Source organism: Octodon degus, unplaced genomic scaffold (genome assembly GCF_000260255.1).
Source record: "Octodon degus isolate 3935 unplaced genomic scaffold, OctDeg1.0 scaffold00112, whole genome shotgun sequence".
NCBI lineage: Eukaryota > Metazoa > Chordata > Mammalia > Rodentia > Octodontidae > Octodon > Octodon degus.
In genome coordinates, this window is record NW_004524688.1 from 6,001,789 (window position 1) to 6,019,518 (window position 17,730).

The following is a 17,730-nucleotide window of genomic DNA, read 5'->3' on the forward strand; positions in this document are numbered from 1 at the left end:
AAAACATCTCCGGCAACCAGCACTGCGCTGACCGCCGGGAGAGAAGTCGCGGCAGCTCTTCCGATTTTACCCTAACCTTTCCCGCCCACAGAGGCACCGCCCTGCAGCGCAGAGCTAGCTTCCGCCGCGCCACGCGGAAAGACGCCTCGAGTCGCGCTTCCTGGGGACCTGGCGTGGGTGCGAGTCGCTCGGCCGGGGAGTCCGCGGTCCTCTCCCCAAACTCAGCCCACTCAGCCAGCCCTCACTTCGGCACGCCCGCGTGGCCCCGCCCCCACCCCAGAAGTCATTGCGGCCCCGCCCAAACCTCGGAAGTCCCTGCGGCTCAGGCGCCAAACCCGGAAGTCCACGCGGCCGCCCCGCCCCCCCGCAGACCTAATCCCTCGGCGGTGTTGCAGGTGCGAACATCCGGGCGTCGACCGGCCCCGAGCTCGTACCCGCCCTCCCGTGCAGGTGGCGCTTCTCACAGGCGGTCGTCCCGCGTGCCGCAGAGGGCTGAGCAGACCCGGTCAGCGGGTGTGTGTATACACGCGTGCGTGTGTGTAGTGCTGTGTTGGGCCTGGGCGTTCGCGAAGCTGTCGTTCGTCAGCGGAGGGACACAGTGGTGGCTCTGGGATTCATTCCTGAGGTTTTGAATCGCCACTTAGTGTTGGGTGCCCTTGGAGCCATCGTGTGCGGTCTCTGGGAGTGAGCCTGCGGGCATGGCAGCTCCCCGCCCTCGTGGCCTTCCCGTGTGTTTTGGGCCTGGCTCGGGGTGGTCTACAGCGTCGGTGTCTGGGAGAGTGGAGAGTGAGCTGCTCTCTGCGGGCACAGCCATGGTGGCACTTTCAGTTCCCTTTTCTAACGGGAGGCCACCACAGGGAGAAAGGGTTTCCGGTGGGTCACCGCGCTGGGAGGTTGAGGGTTGCTGGGAACTGATGACTTCGACAAGGCTAAGTTTTCCAGGTAGGTCGGGCAGGCAGGGGAGGGATGAAGCCAATGCAGGCTGGGTAGGCAGTGTGACCCCCAAGGCAGCCCGCATAGCTGAGCAGGGGAAGCCTCTGCAGAAGGAAGTCAGATGCAGCGCCCCGTGGGCAGTAGCTCAAGGGCTCCAGCTGTGTGTCTGACCGTCTCACCTCTGTCCGCAGCCACTGCAGACACTTGCCAGGATGTACATGCAGGTGGAAACCCGCACCAGCTCCTGTCTCCATCTGAAGAGGGCTCCGGGCATCCGGTCGTGGTCCCTCCTGGTTGGTAAGACTTTCCAAATGTTCCCCCAAAGAAAAAAATCTTAAAAGGATGAAAACAAAATGAACTATTTCCTCTTCCATTCTACCCCAAAATAAACCTGTTGCTTTTTTATATTTATTAGATTTTCTCGTACTTACAAGGGCTTACAGATGCCTATTTAACAGTGTGCTCTGTTTTTCTTCCTTTTTCCACCCCAAAGTCACCACAGTGTGTAAAACTTGATACTGTGGTCCATGTGGTGGGTGAGGGTTGGCTCCCATCTTCCTCTTCCGTGTTAATCCCCTTTTTGAGCCTGTGTCACTTTCTGGCTTCCATCCCACATTGATGGTTGCTGGGAGGGCTTGTGCCTTGGGGACAGCTGCATGTGCACTGACTGCCCATGAGGTGAGGTGAGGTGCTAGCTCTGCCTGCAGCCGCCATGTTCCTGAGGCACTCCCTGTGGCCTCCTGCACACTGTGCTGTATGGTTCTCTGTGGATGGTCTTCATTCCTGTCTGTGCTGGGGTGGTGATAACTTTTCGGCTGCCTTGTGGGTTTCTGGGGAGCTCCTGTCATGTATACTGCAGTTTGTACAAATGCTGTTTTCCCTGTACTACATGGAAGGTCTCTGCCTGCTGTGCCCCAGACAGAGCACCGCTTTCCTACAGTGGGGAGCACCCAGTTGCCCCTGCCTCAGCGCTGGGAGAAGGTGGGACTCCTAGGGGCTTGGTGGCAAGGTGTTTCCTGTCTCCCTACAGGCATCCTGTCGACTGGGTTGGCTGCTGCCTACTACAGTGGAGGTAAAGGACACCCTCTCTCCAGTTTTCCCAGCCTGTCTGGAAGCACTCATTTGTGAGCAGTTGTGGCATGGCCTCTGGGGTGGCCAGTGCCCACTGTGTAGTGGTGTGCTGCCCACTGGCCTGCACTTACAGATCTCAGACAGTTTCCTGTGTCATAAATATTCTTTGAAAGAGGCTCTAGTGATTGCTTAAAATCCTGCTACAGGGAGGAGCCAGGCTCACAGCTTTCTGCCTCACCCCCTGTGCTCCAGCTGGACTCCTAGGGGCAGAGTCAGTTTGGCTCCTGGTGTCTGTGCCCAGCATCTGGAAAAGGCTGGGCTGGGCTTTGTGGCGTGTGGCTTTGCCTCGTCCCTTATGAGCTGGCTCCTGTGTCTCCTACAGATAGTCTGGGTTGGAAGCTCTTCTATGTCACAGGCTGCTTATTCGTGGCTGTCCAAAATCTGGAGGACTGGGAGGTAAGGCAGTACAGGCTGAGCCCTATTCTTTCCTGTCCCGGTGTTTGGTCTAGCATAGCGGTGTCTACATAGCTGAACTTGGCACCTAGACATTGCCTGTGCACATTCCTAGACCCAGTAATCTCCCAGAAATTCCTCATGACTCTTCTCACCAAAGTTCTCCATTCCAAGGGTTGCTGGGGCAAAGAGAGCAAGTGTGCACCTCCCTTTAGCCAGCACCTTCTCCCTGCCCTGCATTGAAGCTTCCTGGCCACTGTTCCTGACTTCTAACCTCTGCCTCATTGTGGCCTTGCTCTGGTGCCTGACAAAAGTCCTGGGGTCAGATGGCAGACACTGGGTTCTGGTGGGCAGTTCAGGGGGCTCTGAGGCTTGTGTTCTGACTGAGGGCCCCTGGGTGTCCACTCTGGTGTGGATGGAGAAAAGGGCCCTCCCTGGAGCTGTGTGTGGTCAGTGCATGTGTTTCTAGGAAGCCATCTTCAGCAAGAGCACTGGGAAGGTCGTTCTGAAAACATTCAGCCTCTACAGGAAGCTGCTGACCCTTCTTAGAGCAGGCCATGATGAAGGTGAGAGGTGGAAGTTGGGATACCTTACAGCTGGGGGAATGTGGACATGGCTTGAGTCCAAGGTTATGTGCTCAGTTGGGGGGGGGTTCCCCTCAGACTCGAGTTGGGGTGGTTTCTTCAGAGGCTCAGCCTATTGGGGAGGAGGGCCACCGTGTGGGTAGTTGGAGGCTGCAACTTCTGACCTGCATATCCCCACAGTGGTGGTCCTGCTTAATGACATCCGGGATGTGAATGTGGAGGAGGAGAAGGTCCGCTACTTTGGGAAGGGATATATGGTAGTGCTGCGGTTCTCGACAGGCTTCTCCCACCCCCTCACCCAGAGTGCAGTCATGGGGCACCGCAGGTAAGGGGCCCCCCTTGGGCAGTGCGGGACCTTGACACTACCCTTGTAATGGGACACTGGGGAGAAACAGGGACCTGTGGGAAGGATATGCATGCTAGAGGCAGCTCTGCCATGCTGCCCATAGGAGGAGTATCTGACAGTGGGAGTGGGGCTGGGGCCGGGGCCAGGGTCAGGGCCGGGGCTTGGGAAAGTGATGCCAGGACAAGAGATGCTAGACCTAGTTTGGAGGCTCTGAGGCCACAGTTGGGTGGTCAGAGACGAGAGAGGTGTAGGTCTTGCTGGCTGCTGTGGGGCCCTGCCCTGTACCAGATGACCTGCCCTTCCTCTTGGTCCCAGTGATGTGGAGGCTATCGCCAAGCTCATCACCAGCTTCCTGGAGCTGCACTACCTGGAGAGTCCCTCAGAACGGTCTCAGAGCAGCGACAGTGAGGCTGATGTTTCTGGCAGCCAGAGCTGACAGGCCTGGAGTGGTCATGGGTGAGCTCCATCCAATGTCCTCTTGGCCCAGGCTTCCCATAGCACCTTAGCTGAGCAGCCAGTTGCAAGGTTCCTGGCAGATCTTGGACGCTTGCCTGTGCCTCCAGGGCAGTGAGGACAGACTGCCTGCCTCTGCCTGTTCACACTCCTGGCTCCATTCTGCTCAGTGCCATGCTCATAACCCAGAGGGCTCAGAAGTCACCACCTCTCCCAGAACTGGACAGCAGCCCTGGCCTGGGCAGAGTGGAATGTGGGGGTGATGGACAGCATAGCCTGACTCACCACAGCCTCTGAAACAAAAGGACATGCAGTCGTTGACCAGCGTGGCTCAGGGCCTGCCCTGCCCACGGCCAGATGCATTGCCAGCCCTGTGCTTCTGGTATTGAGTTCCGTTCATAATACGATGCCTGTGTGCCTGTGGGGAGGGCCAGGCCCTTCCAGATACTGATGCCAAATATGCTTGGAAATCTTAGTGCATTCTACCCTTCCTGGTTGATGTCCTCAGTGGTCAGGGTGGACCTGACCCTGGACAGGATGCTTGGATACTATGGACTATGGGGGAAGCACTGAAGAAGCTGCCTCTCCCCGAGGACCCCTGTCCGTCACTGACCCCAGGGAAATGAACACTCCAGCCTCCTGCCCAGATGCTTGCCTTAGCCCACCAGACTGCAGCATGGTACTGGCCACCAAAGGACCACTGACTACCCTCCCCTCCCCTCAAGCCTGGGCAAAGAGAGATCACCTCTTCCAGCATCTTGTGGCTTGTGAAGACCAGAACTTCTGCAGAGACCCCTGCTCCAGCCCCGAGCCCTGCAATCTGTAGGCGTAGATCCCGCCCCTGGCTGTAGCCATCTGTCACAGAAGCTGGAAGCCAGCCTGGGCCCAGGCCTGAGAGCCATGGACTTCTCCCACTCAGCACCCATGATGTGCTTGTAGGCACAGCCAGGCAGAACTGGGAAGCCACAGCATCCCTTAGACACAGGTCTGAGGCTGCTTTGAGGCCACTGGCCCTGGGCTGGGCAGGATGATCAGGCTGGCACCTTGGCAAGAGCAGATCGCCTGCTTTGAAGTAGATGCTCCTCAGCCCTGAGTTGGGAAACATGGTACTTTAATGAATCTGGGATGTTTTTGTTTCCTAAAAAGAAGTGTGTGAAATACAGCAAGTGGTGTCTGGCTCATCAGCCTATGGGCTCATTTTCTTGATACTGGGGGCTAAACTAAGGGTCTTGTATGTACTAGGCAGACATATCCCCAGGACAAAACTGAAACCATGTTTTCAGTTTTGAGACAGTCTTGCTAAGCTGTGCAGCCTGGCCTTGAACTTGTGATCTTCCCGCCTCAGCCTCCTGGATAACTAGAATTACAGCTGTGTGCCACCACATCCAGTCTCTGTGCACTCTAAAAATGTTTCAGTTGAGGGAGGAGCAGCTGCTCTACAGCATTCTCTGGCTGCAGGGTGCTGTCCTGGCCCACCCTGCAGGGCTCCTGGGGCTGGGCTCAGGCCTGGGTGAGGGACAGGCCAACTGCAAACCAGTGAGCTGGGCAAAAAACCTGATTCAAGTTTTTGTTAGTGGAAAAAAAAAAAGTTTTTGTTAGTGGGATTTGGCAGCCTGTAGTATTTTTATTTCAGATGAATTAATAAAGTTCTATGTGCACATCATAAACAGGTCCCATGTGCCTTTTGCTTTGATGTTTCCCATGTTGCTCAGAAGTTGTGCCTGCATCATGTGGCCTGGGCCGCTGTCCAGGTGCAGTGGGAAGAATGCACTGGATGCCGCTGATGTAAAGCTCACCTCAGCCTGCGCCACTCAGGCCAACAGCACAGCCCCCAGCCCATGGCAGGACCCCCTTAGGGGTTCTGACCCGTGTCCCTGCCAGGGCTGGCAGGCAGAGGCGGGGGCAGGGCTGCCTCAGTGAGGTCCTGCAGCAGGCCCTGCAGCCGCTGCATGCTGGGATGCACGTTCTCCTCTAGCCATTCCTCCACAGCGTCGGGGTAGAAGATACACTGCAGCGCCATCTCCAGCTGCTGTACCACCGTGCCCCACCTGCCCAGGAGGCTGAGGGCAACAAGGCTGTGAATGGCTATGCTTGCTGAGGATACTCAGTGTCCTCAGCCTCACAGGTCAGCACTGTTCTGTGCCTCAGTCTTCCCAATGGGACAAGTAGATAAGTGAACTGGACAAACTTCAGAATCTGACCAAAATGCATTTGATACTTGGCTGACAGTTTTCTTGGGGCAGCATCTTGCTGTCGTGGGGGACACACGGTTAGGCTCAGCTCACAGCCTTGAACCAGGAGGCGGGGGTGAGGACAGCACAGGGTCCCAGCCACAGGGACACAAGAGCTCTTGGCAAGGATCCCTGGGGTACAGCAGGGCCTGGTGGGCCCCAAGTGGGCTGGTCTCCAAGGTGAGCCCCAGGCCTGCCTGAGCATGTGGGTGATGTTCTCCTGGGCTAAGAACCACAAAGCTTCTCAGTGATGTCAAGGGCAGTGTTAGGGAAAGCGTAGGATCCATCAGAAGCTGCACCTCACAAAGTGGGTCTTAGCTGAACCTCCAAGGATGCTTACCTGAGTGCCTCGGGCTGGATGTGCTGGAGCATGACTGGGTGGATGAGCTTCCGCCTGCGATGGTAGGGGCTGAACCAACCAGTTACATACCTGGGGCAAAGCAGACAGGTGAGCACGCTAGCCAACAGCAGTTAATGACATGGTGGGTGCTTCGCAGTAACACCCAGGGGAAAACTTAAGAATTTGGCTTTTTTTTTTTTTTTAAACAGGGTTTCACTGTAGTCTGGTTGTCGAACTCACTGTGTTCCCAGAATGGCTTCAAACTCATAATCCCCCTGCTTTAGCTTGGGAATCATCCACCATGCTTGGCTGAGTAGCAATCTTACTATTACTTTCTAATCTTTTATTCATATATTTATTTGGTACAGGGTCTCATTACGTAGCTCAAACTTGTAGTGATCCTGTCTCAGCCTCCCCAGAGCTGGGATTACTGGTGTGTGCTACAACTGGTTTCAGTGGCCAGCATGCAGTACTAGTGATCTGACCTGGATTCTTGCACTTGCCAGGCAGGTGCTTAGACTGCCAAACTATCTGCTCAGCCTTACTGTTTTATTATTATCTTTTTGAGACAGGGTCTCATGGTACAGTTCAGGCTGACCTTGAGCTTACTTTGTAGCCCAAGTTGGTCTTGAACTCACAATGATTCTCCTGTCTCAGCCTTCTGAGTGCTGGGATTATAGATGTGTGCCACCATGCCAGGCTGCAGCAATTTAAAAAAAAAGTTGTACTTAGGAAACTGAGGGAGAAGGATCGCCAGCCTGGGGTATGCAGCAAAACAATGTAACACAAGCAAAACCCAAAAGACAACCTGCTTCTCCCTAAAAGCCTTCGTGAAGGAGACCAGCAGGGGTGCGCACCTGTTCCTCTCCAGCAGCGAGTCCACAGAGCTGCCCAGATGGAGGCTGACTTGTGTGACAAGGGCATGAACGTCACTGCCAGGGAAGGAGCCAGCTTCTTCACTGCCAGAGAGTCAGGCTGAGATGGGTGGTCCCCAGGGAAGGGCAGAGACAGGACTGATTGGGCAAGGGGGGTTACCTCACAGCATCTGACACTTCTGGGCTTGAAGCCCTGAGGTAGTTCTCCACTCTCAACTTCACATCCTCAGCAAATCCTCCTGAAACCAACCATAGACAAGCTGTCGGAGGGAGGGGAGAGGAGTCCTTGTTCCTGGAGACCACAGTCTGGGCTTCCAGGCCCTCGGGCAGAGGGTCATGGGAGCCACAGCCCAGCCTACTCCTATACTCGGGATCCCAGGGAGACCTCAGGGTAAGCCCTGCCAGTTCTTTTACTGTAAAGATCAAAAACCAGAAATACCAATGGTGTTGCTGGATGAGCCCCTGTGCAGATGGCTAGGCTTATGTGGAGTCTGTACCTGCAGCTCCTTCAACAGCAGGATATTCTAGAGCTCCTGGAACAAGCCAGGGCTATAGGTGCTGGTGTGCACAGCTAAGTCAGCACTGAGCTGCAGCAGGATGGGAGGGTGGAAGGCTCCCTGGTCCCAAGGTGGGCAGAAGCAACCACTGGCTCCCTTGAAAACCGGCCATGCACAAGCCAATGCAGCCCCATCCGCAGCTCCCCACTCAGGGTTTGTGTGGGGTATGTGCTGTTGCCTCCTCGCCTTGCTGTATATTCTCCATAGTTGAGAGTGAACTGGGAAAAGCTAAGACCCATCCTCTTCACATCCTACCCTGGCTCCCTGCTGAACCTTGTTTTCAGGCACTGTGCCCTCACTCTGACTGAGTCCCATCTACTCACAAGGACTCAAACCTTCTTACATTCCTACAGGGGCATGGTTTGATCGTGTGTCGTGGACTTCACCAAGGCCCTGCTACCAGCCACTGCTCCAAGCGTCCTCTCTACTGTGCTGCACCTGGTCCAGTTGCTCCCTTGGGTGAAGGGGTCCCTAGTTCTGTACAAGCTTCCTGCTGGTGCTCAGGACATTTATACAGCAAAGGTAGACTCTTCTTCCATACCCCAAGAAGCATTCCTTCCATTGCAGGTTCAATGAACTGGACCTCTGATTGAGCGGGCTGCCCCAGGTGGGTGGCTGGGCCAGTTGGGCTATGCCAACATACTCCTCAGTGCAGCTGACCTCACTGTGATGAGGACTGAGGTCCAAACCCCAGGCAGGCCACGGTCAGGAGTATCTGTGCTCAGGTACAGCTGGCGGTGCTAGGCTGCGGGTAGACATACCATGGAGGAGCAACTGCAGACAGGCGGCCAGGGACGGGATTCCCACAGGGAGCAGCTCACAGAGTACAGAGAAGTGGTCGTACCTGCATCCAGAGAGGGGCACTCAGCTTTGCTGCCTTTGGCCCACCCAGCCCAGTGGAGACACTCTAATCTAGGGCATCCTTGCTCCTGTCCTGGGGCCCCAGTGGCAGACGAGTGAGTTCAACCTTGGGCCACAGGTTATACATGGAGTTCTAAAGAGGAAGTTTCGTTATTTATACATATTAACTATATTGTATGTTTTATATGGGGTCCACCACAGTTTTCCTCCTTCCATGTCCCTCCCCCAGCATCCTCCCTCTGCCTCCTGGTGGCTATGCCAATACCCACGCTTTTTCCCACGTCCCCATGAGGAAGATGCCCCAGGCCAGGCAGGACACCTCCACCTCCTCCAAGTTCAGTTTCCTCAGCTAGGAGTTGGCGGGAGGTGGATGTGGCCACAGGTGTGGAAGGTGGGGACAGGTGCAAGGGCAGGCACTGTGATGTTCAAGTCAAACTCTCTTGGGCTCCCTGTCCTATGCACAGAAGAGCACTGGTCATGGGGGGCAGTCCTGGTACCTTCCAGATCTAGGTCTGCAGGGTAGGTGCTCAGGGAATCATGGTGGCAGTGAGCCACCTGGAAACTTCTGCAGAGGCAGCTGCTGCTTCTGGACATGTCCTGGTGCTGGGAGCCAACCCCACACTGCAGCTGCATGCTGTGGCTACATCCTGGAGTACCTGATGGCTTCTGGGGATTCCCCCTCCCCCCATCCAGCCTCCACTTCATTACAAACCTGGCCTCTGCTCACCCTGCACACAGGCCAGGACTAAGATAGACTGAGTTGGAAACAGATTTTCCTACTTCCCAAGTGAGGGGGATTGTGGAAGGCCAGCATCCATCCCATGTCCTGCCATGCCCCACATGAAACACAGCTAGTCTGGTGTGGAGTGCAGGTGGTGCCCCTCAACAGAACTTGGGCCCTACTCAGGATACCCTGAAGCCCATCCTGGGCAGGCTGTGGCCAGGCTAGGGAACTGCCTCTCGGTCCCAGGACTGACTTCCCACAAACCCACCTCTGCCAACCAGTCAGGATGATGCCCTGCAGTGTGTCCGCTGGCCCATTGCCTGCCACCTGTAGCCATTGCGCATGGTTCCTGAGGTGGTGCTGAACTGGGGGCAGGGCCTGATTGGCCCCTGTGGCCCCCTTGAAGGCACTGGCTGCCCAAAGCTGCAGAAAGCCGCACTCCCGGTACTTTTCCATCAGGAGGACTGGGTGGAAAGCAGGTGGGTGAGTGGCTCTGTGGAGACAGCCTGCATGAGGGTCCAGGACATGAGTGACCATGTCACGCACTGTCCTGACCCGGTAGTGGGAATGGTCCTGGCCCTGGGCTGACGTCTATGGAGTACAGTTTAGCCTGTCACAAGAGGCCTCTAATATACTGGCTCATTAGTAAAATGTCCTAGAGAACTGGAAGAGTGCAAACTTCCTGCTGGGGTGTATCATCCCCATGCTGGGTGGAGTCTGCAGTGGAGCAGGACAAAGTAGGACAGCAGCTGTGCCCACCCTCATCACACACTGGTCAGCCGAGCAGTACCTGCGGGGCACCTGGGGGCAGCTCAGGTCACAGGGTCATGGGGACAGGGAACAGTCCATCTAGGCACATGGTTTGTGACTGGGGCATCCTGGTACTGACCCTTGGCGTGGACGTCTAGGTCAGCACTGTAGTCCCAGAGCACAGGCTCCACTAGCTGCGGCACCCCGGATGCTGAGGACAGGGCAAGAATGTGAATGAAGAGGACTCCCATCCCCATCCAGGCCATAACTCAAGCCTCTCTAACAAACTCTTTTGGCATGAAAATGGAATATAAACCATCTTGTCAGGCTTTGTGAGTTTCAGGAATAGGTCAGGTACTGTGCTACATGGCATGGCCCCACAGAAGGGACTGGGCTCCTGGAGCCAGTGCTGGTCACAAAGAACACAAGCAAAGCTGGGCGTGGTGGTTCAGGCCTGTCTCAGGAAACTGAGCAGGATTGCTGAGTTCGAGGCCAGCCTGGGCTACATTGTGTGTTGAAGGACAGCTTATATCTGTCTCAAGAAAATAGAAAAAAGACATGGACAAGGCTGGTGGAGTGCTGATGCTCCCATGGTGCCTTCCAGCACACTAGCCCACATTTTGCAAGACCCATGGCTGCTTAGGGAGTGATGCAGACCTGGCTTTCCCATGCATACATGAAGAGCAGGACTAGTGGGAAGCTCAGTTCCAGATCCCTGAGGGTAGGATCTCAGGCACATGGTAGAAGTCCCCAAACTGAGCCCCGTGTGGCCCACCTGAGAGCTGGTCCTGAGGAATGTCCCGCAGCATATCATCCCACACCAGGGGTTTTGTGCTGGGGTGTTGGCTCAGCACGTAGCTGGCTACCGCGCGGATGTGGGACAGACACAGCTTGGCCTGGTTGTTTTGCTCCTGCTGCAGCCACTGTTTAGAGGCCTCCCCTTCACCTAGGTAGTAGACCTGCAGGAAGAGGAAGATGGCTTGGGTGGCACAGTCCCCACACTGCGTCGGAAGTCTCAAGGTGGTTGAGACTGGAGAGAAGGCTAAGTGGGGACTCAGCTCTGAGGACTGAGCAGTCCTGTCCCCCCCCCCCAGGGGATATTTCTGAGTCATGCTTCAATGTGGATAGACCATGTCCTGCACACATTTGGTAAGCAAAGCTGTCAGAAACAGAAGGGCACATACTGTATGATTCCACTGAAGTGACATGTCCAGACCAAGCAGGGCTAGACACATGGACAGCAGGCTGGGGGCTGCAGCCTGGGAGGGGCTGGGAAAGGGTCTTCCTATGGTGAGGGAGGGCCCTGCAGGGTGGCAGTGATGACAGTCATATAGCTTTCCAAATGAGCAGAAAGCTGCTGAAAGTCTGTATCTTAAGTGCATTCATGCACAAACGAATTTCTTTTCCTAAAGGGAACTATGGATTAACTTGCAGGTGCAGGCCTAGCTCAGGCTCCAGTGGGCTATAGACCTGCAGAGGCCTGGCCCAGCATCTCTAGGTCCTGCCTGTGTACCTGGAGCCAAGCAGTGAGGCAGAAAGGTGGGAAGGCTGGGGACACTGCCTGGTCCCCTAGGAACAACCTCCCTAAGTGAGGGCTTTAGGGTCTAACAGTAGTGTACCCACCACCACCACCACCCAAAATGCACTTCTTTGATTGGAACAAAATCCTGGGGCCTGCTGTGCCCGTGACAGGCTGGCTCTGTGCCTGTGAAAGGCAGCACAGCTGTTTCTGGCTCTGTAAGCTCTTGCCCCATGCCAGGCCATCATCTTCCCAAGAGCTGGATGGGAGGGGGCCCATCTCCTTGGCAAGGCTCTTTACTCTACAGCACTTTGAGGGTTTTCCTAAAAGAAATTGTGGCATGGGAGAAGGTGATCCTGAAGCAGAGGGACTGCAGACTGTGATGAAGTCACCTACCTCATCACACCCGATGTGGAGCCAACGGGCGCCTTTGTGCAGCCCTAGGACCTGGTCAATCATGGTGCTCACCAGTGCCAGGGACTCTGCCTTGTGAGGGTTGAGGGTATTGGGGAAGACAGCCACTTCCCGGAGGCACGCGAATGCTGAGTGCTTCAGCACGAACTGCAGGGAGGCAGGAGGAGCTGATGAGATGCAGAGGGAGGCACCCGGTGCCTGAGCCCACCGCTCCCTGAGGCTCCTGCCACCTGCCATGACATTTTCTGTTTGGTATACCAGGCCCAGAGGCAGCCCGATTCCTGACTCCCAGAAGTCTGCAACGTGGTAGGCAGGAGGCTATCTGCCTAGCAGGCAGTGACTTCCAAACCTGCTTCCTGCTAGTTCCTCAAAGGTCTTCCCTCTCCTGGTATGACAAACTAGGACAGGAGGTTCTACTCACTTTTTTTTTTTTTTTTTGTATTTTAGGGAAGGGTCTCCAGGGTATTCAGGGTCTCACTACTAGATCGGACGTGTAGTGATCCCAACAGCTGGGACACAGGTGCGAGCAACCGCGCCCAGTCTCAATTGCCATCTCAGAGCGCCCCGGGGCGGGGCTGGCACCGCAGGCCTGGAGATGGAACCCCAGCCTGCTTGCAGGTGCTTTAATTGGCTGAGCTGTTTGGCCCGCCCTCTATTCACTCTGACTACATGAAGAAGATCACAAACCCTTCCCAAAACAAGTATAAAAAATGAGAACAGCCATTTCAGGGTTCTGAAAGTGGAAAGTGGACATCAAATTGAAAAATGGTTACATGTGAGTAGCCACAGAAACACTCTTGGTGAGGGCTGCTCCCTGCTCCCCTACCCAGAATGCCCCAGCTGTGAAAGCCAGCAACTTCACTGCCAGGCATTAGGTATTATGTACTACTGTACTGTGTATTGAGTAGTTTGGGGTCCTGGGCAATGAGAAAGTGAGTCATGACCTCCCTGACCTCCCTGTCTCAGCCTCCCTAGTCATGAAAATTTTTTTTTCTCATCTTTTTGAGACAGGGTCTTACTACGCAGTTTACGCTGGTCTTGAGCTCACTCTGTAGCCCAGGCTGGTCTCAAACTCCCATGATCCTCTTGCCTCTGCCTCCCAAGTGCTGGCATTATAGGCATATGTTGCCATGCCCAGCATGAAACATAGTCTTTTTTTTGGTGTGTGTGTACCAGGGATTGAACTCAGGACCTTGCACTTGCCAGGCAAGTGCTTGTGCCCCTGAGCTATATCCCTGGCATGAAAGAAAAAAATATATATACACACATATATATTTATATATAAAAATATATATACATATATATTTTATATATAATGTATTTGGTACAGGGTCTTACTATATAGCTTAGACTCATAGTGATCCCCCTGTTTTCAGCCTCCCAGGGATGGGATTACAGACATGTACCACCATGCCCAGACTCAGCTCAGCATGCCTCGGGGTGGGGCTAGCGTATCATGTGGTGCCAGGGATTGAACCCTATCTCTGCACTTGCCTAAAAAGGCACTTAATGAAAAATATTCTTGAATATTTTAAAAACAGAAAGTAGAAGGCTTCTCTCCCCTTCCCACAAGCTGCTGGTCCTGGAGTGTTTTCTTTGGCTGCTTGTAGTGAGTGGAAGCAGTGCTTCTGGGAGCAGTGGCCTCTTGGTGCAGTGCAAGCTCTATCCTTGGGAACAAGCCTGGCCTCTGGACCAACACTCACACCCCTCACCTCCATGTGTCCAAAGGTCTGCACCAAGGGGATGACCTCCAGCTCACTGCATCTGGCCAGACGCAGGATCTCTGTGATTTCCGAGGGGCTGGGGAGACAAAGACCTTGTGGAAGTGTGTGCTAGCCGATCCCTCAGTTTTGTCTTCCCGCTCTCCTTGGTCCTTGCTCAGCAAGCTCTGCACCTCCTGGACAAGGGAGAGTCTCTCATGCTGCAGAGCACTGCAGGCTCCAGCTGCAGGGAAAGCAGCTGGCTGGGACCTGAGGCAGTCTCCAGGTTGTCTGAATTTTACATAGACCTGGCCCACACAGGAGCGCCAGCTGCAGAGCAGAGGCTGTCAGCTGGCCCTGGGATTAAGTCACCTCTTGGCTGCTTTTACGCAGCCCTCAAACTCTGCACAGCCCCCGGGCCAGCAGTGCCTGCCACGCAGGGGTCAATCCTGGGGAGGCCCCAGCACATGCCATTTCCTGTGCTTCACAAGTGCCACTGCAATTGGCTGTTTAGGAACTTCATTAAAAACTGCTTCTAGGTTCTACCTGTGTGAGCCATCTTTTAGGCAGCTCTAGACATTCATTATTCATAGAAACTTGTTTTTACTCACTACCTTTTTCAAGCTTTAATGGAACTTTTTTCCCGTTGAAAGACAAAGTATATCTGCTGTTAGAAAAGAACACACAGAGTAGAGGTACCGCAGTAAGCACCCCACAGTTAAGCACCCACGGGCTGTCTGCTGCCTGGGCTGCTCATTCTGCGCACTGGTGATAGGCTGGATGGGCTGGAGAGCTCGGACACCACCAGGGCCAGGCTGTCCTATCACCAGCAGGGCAACCTTTCCTCAGGCTTACTGCCACAGAGCCACATAATTTAGGCAGAAGTTTCATCAATCAGTGACCCAAACAACTGCACAGTTGTTTAAGTGAAAGCAGCCCTCTCTTTTTCCTCTGGGCATTTGCATTAGCCTGTGGGAGCTGCACATGCCTTCCAGGCCTCCTGAGTCCCCCTCTCCCCTCAGCCTACGTGTCCAACTCCAGGTCCGGCTGTTACAGGAGCCCGGTGCAGGGCTGGGTGGGCTTCCTGAAGATGCCCATGAGCAAGGACTGAGAGGCTGAATTGCAAACTGCACCCTTCCTGCTGGGGTTGGCAGATGCGGCTTTTCTTTTTTAAATGTTTCCAAATTCTCTCCAGTGACTGTTTTTATAATGTGTTTTACTTTTACAATTCATTCAATTGGTTAATTAATTTTGTGTGGTACTGGCCTTTTGCACTGAACTACCTCCTGGCACTTAAATTTTTTGAGACAGGATCTCACTTAGTGGTGCATGCTGGGCTGGAACTTGTGATTCTCCTCAGTCTTCCAGATACTCAGATCACAAGTGTGTGCCACTGCGCCTGGCTCACAATCAATTTTATAATTGAAGACAAGGATTTCAGAAGGCAGTAAAGAGACACACCCATTCTTGTCAGACTGCTGACCTTCCCATCTACATCTCTAGATTGTACCTTCCCTCCCAGAGCGCTTGGCTCCCCTTGGATTGCCTTGCTGGCTGCCTGGTAATACCTGTACCTGTATGCGTGCTTGGCCCTCAGCAGCCTCAGGTGGCCCTCGTAGGGAAACATGTCTTCATACTCAATAAGGAGACCATTTGCACCCAGAGCTCGGAATAGAGGAAAGATCTGGGAGAGATGGGGAGGGTGTTAGAAAGATGTCACTGTTTGGACACAAAGCAGTGTGTGTGCAGCATGGACTGTTCCTCTTCAGCCTCTGGAGCTGGACAGCAGCTGCTATTCCTACTTCTGGAAACTCTAAACCTGGAATGTACTGTACACCCTGCTAGAACAGGAGCTGCAAGCTGGGGATGGGAGGGGAAGTACATGGCCCAAGAGAAGCAGTAGGCTGCCCCCTAACAGCAGGAGCTCCAGTAGCAGTGCACTCCTGACACGTAGGACCTGAGAACTGGGAGGAGGAGGAGGAGCAGGCGCCACCACTGGGCTTTGCAGGTGAGGACCAGCGCCAGGAAGGAGCTGTGGGAAGCAGGCTTAGCGTTAGTTCCCTCTGTTTTTCCTATCACTTTTCTCTCTTGATGTCAAGGGCTATAAAATTCCCATCTTCATAGATTTGGGGACCTGTCCAGAGTCTGACCCCAAGGCCAAGGACAGAAAACAGCACAAGGTTGGCACTACTCAAGAGGACCTTACGGGTACTTAAAACAGCCAGCAATCTCCAAATGAAGGTGTGGGTGCATTTGACCCAAGCCTCTGTGTGGGTGTTAATGTCAGTTTTCTTTTCCCAAATTACAAGAGGCTATGAAACATGCTGAACTGGAGGACATCACTATGGATCTAATAATTAGCTATAGATAATTCATAAAATGGATAATCAATAAGTGTGAATCAAAAATGAACCACCTTGCTGGGCAGGTGTGCTGGTGCACACCTTTTATCCCAGCACTTGGGAGACTGAGTCGTAAGGATCACTGAGTGCAGGGCCAACCTGGCTACATAGTGAATTTGAGGCCAGCCTGGGCTAATAGGGAGAGACTCTTTCTCAAAAATACAACACCAAACAAAGCTGATCATGGAAAAAAGTAATCCAACTCAATCATCCACAGGACAAATAAATGCCAAGATTTGTGGCATTTTCCACCTTTCTTGGAGCTTTAGCCTCTGGTTTCCTCTTTGGCTTCCAATGGCCCCGACCCTGAGGTCTGGGATCCCACTGGGCAGCTCTACACTGGGCAGCAGGTGCCTGAGACCCAGGAGGCTTTTCACAGATGCTTCCTGGCATCTACATGCTGGACTGGGGCACGGGTTTTCTTTAAAAAAAAAAACTGTACAAACATACACAAATGTAGAGAAATTACAAAATAAGCCTCAGATACCATCATTGCCAATATTATTTCAGCTAATTTCTTTTTTTTTTTTTTTTGGTGGGAGTAATTAAAACAAATCCCAGACATCTTTTTAACCTATAATTTATATCTCTACCTGGCAAAGACTTTTGAAAAATTGCAAACCATTATCCCAACAAAATTTTTTTTTTTTTTTTTTTTTTTTTTGAGGTATCTAAGACCTTAAACTGATTTATATCCTTAGCCCTTTTTGCTTTTTCTGAGACAGGATCTCACTAAGTTTCTCAGGCTGGTGTTGAACTTGTGACTCCCCCACCTCAGCCATGTAAGTCACTGGGGTTACAGGTGTGCACCACCACATATGGTATATGGCTTAATAATTACTTATTCATGGTAAAAATTTCCCTGTTTCAAAAGTCTTTTAACCTCTTTGGCTTGTCTGAATCAGATCCATGCATTTTTTGTATGTGTATATTTCAGATTGTTTTTAAAAAATAGTCCCAGGGCTGGCATTATGGCTTAGCCAACTAAGCGCTTGCTTAAGTAAGTGGAGGGGCCACAGGGCTCGATCCCTGGCACTGCAGGCCGTGTCAGGTGTGCTGAGCCAGCGGTGGAGTCCAGGTGTGGTGGTGTGCACCTGCAATCCCAGCACTAGGGAGGCAGAAATCAGGAGGATTACTAAGAGTCCAAGCTGCATAGTGAGACCCTGCACACACACAAAAAATAAGTAAATAAAAATAAAAACCAGTCCCTTCTGTTTTTTTTTTTTTAATTTGAAATTCATTTGTTGAAGAAAACCCCGTTATTTATTCTGAATGGTTTTCAAAATTATGAATCTGCCCTCAGCATTTCAATTTTCTGAATTCCCCACTGCTGGTATTTAGCTTCAAAAGTGTGATCAGAGGCAAAGCTCCATTCTTGGGGCAGGAATATATCCCAGCGGCCACGGAGAGCCCACACTGGGTTCTCCTTGCTGCTGACCTGGTTCTTAGTGGCTCAGGTAACAGCAGCCCCCACCCCAAGGAACTTGCTGTCCAAAGGCTATGAATTAGCACCCAGC

At 53.3% G+C, this 17,730-nt stretch overlaps 2 protein-coding genes across 9 annotated transcripts in view; one reads left to right on the forward strand and one right to left on the reverse strand.

Annotated features, from left to right (window-relative positions):
* Window positions 1–349: 349 nt before the first annotated feature.
* CUNH17orf62 (chromosome unknown C17orf62 homolog) lies at window positions 350–5,193 on the forward strand. 7 transcript variants are annotated; one of them, XM_023699258.1, is made up of 7 exons: window positions 350–395; window positions 1,125–1,230; window positions 1,964–2,005; window positions 2,387–2,460; window positions 2,927–3,023; window positions 3,222–3,366; window positions 4,011–4,410. In XM_023699258.1, the coding sequence occupies exons 2-7, from the start codon at window positions 1,146–1,148 to the stop codon at window positions 4,135–4,137; spliced, it is 570 nt and encodes a 189-aa protein (XP_023555026.1). In that variant the 5' UTR covers window positions 350–395; window positions 1,125–1,145; the 3' UTR covers window positions 4,138–4,410. The 7 variants fall into 7 exon arrangements, with proteins under 7 accessions (XP_023555026.1, XP_023555025.1, XP_023555029.1 ...); XM_023699257.1 differs by lacking the exon at window positions 350–395 and adding an exon at window positions 416–505; XM_023699261.1 differs by lacking the exon at window positions 350–395 and adding an exon at window positions 430–513 and having other exon boundaries at window positions 4,317–5,193.
* Window positions 5,194–5,202: 9 nt separating this feature from the next.
* Window positions 5,203–17,730, reverse strand: part of Hexdc (hexosaminidase D) — a 15,806-nt gene continuing 3,278 nt past the window's right edge. Inside the window, exons 3-13 of one of the 2 annotated variants that reach the window (XM_004639456.2) lie at window positions 15,386–15,495; window positions 13,824–13,911; window positions 12,094–12,258; window positions 10,954–11,137; window positions 10,318–10,389; window positions 9,697–9,892; window positions 8,605–8,687; window positions 7,447–7,525; window positions 7,269–7,370; window positions 6,412–6,501; window positions 5,203–5,900 (exon numbers count right to left, since the gene is read on the reverse strand). In XM_004639456.2, coding sequence (XP_004639513.1) covers window positions 5,693–5,900; window positions 6,412–6,501; window positions 7,269–7,370; window positions 7,447–7,525; window positions 8,605–8,687; window positions 9,697–9,892; window positions 10,318–10,389; window positions 10,954–11,137; window positions 12,094–12,258; window positions 13,824–13,911; window positions 15,386–15,495 — 1,377 coding nt within the window. In that variant the 3' untranslated portion in view covers window positions 5,203–5,692. Of the gene's footprint in view, window positions 5,901–6,411; window positions 6,502–7,268; window positions 7,371–7,446; window positions 7,526–8,604; window positions 8,688–9,696; window positions 9,935–10,317; window positions 10,390–10,953; window positions 11,138–12,093; window positions 12,259–13,823; window positions 13,912–15,385; window positions 15,496–17,730 lie in introns of both variants that reach the window. The other variant, XM_023699253.1, reaches the window with a different exon arrangement.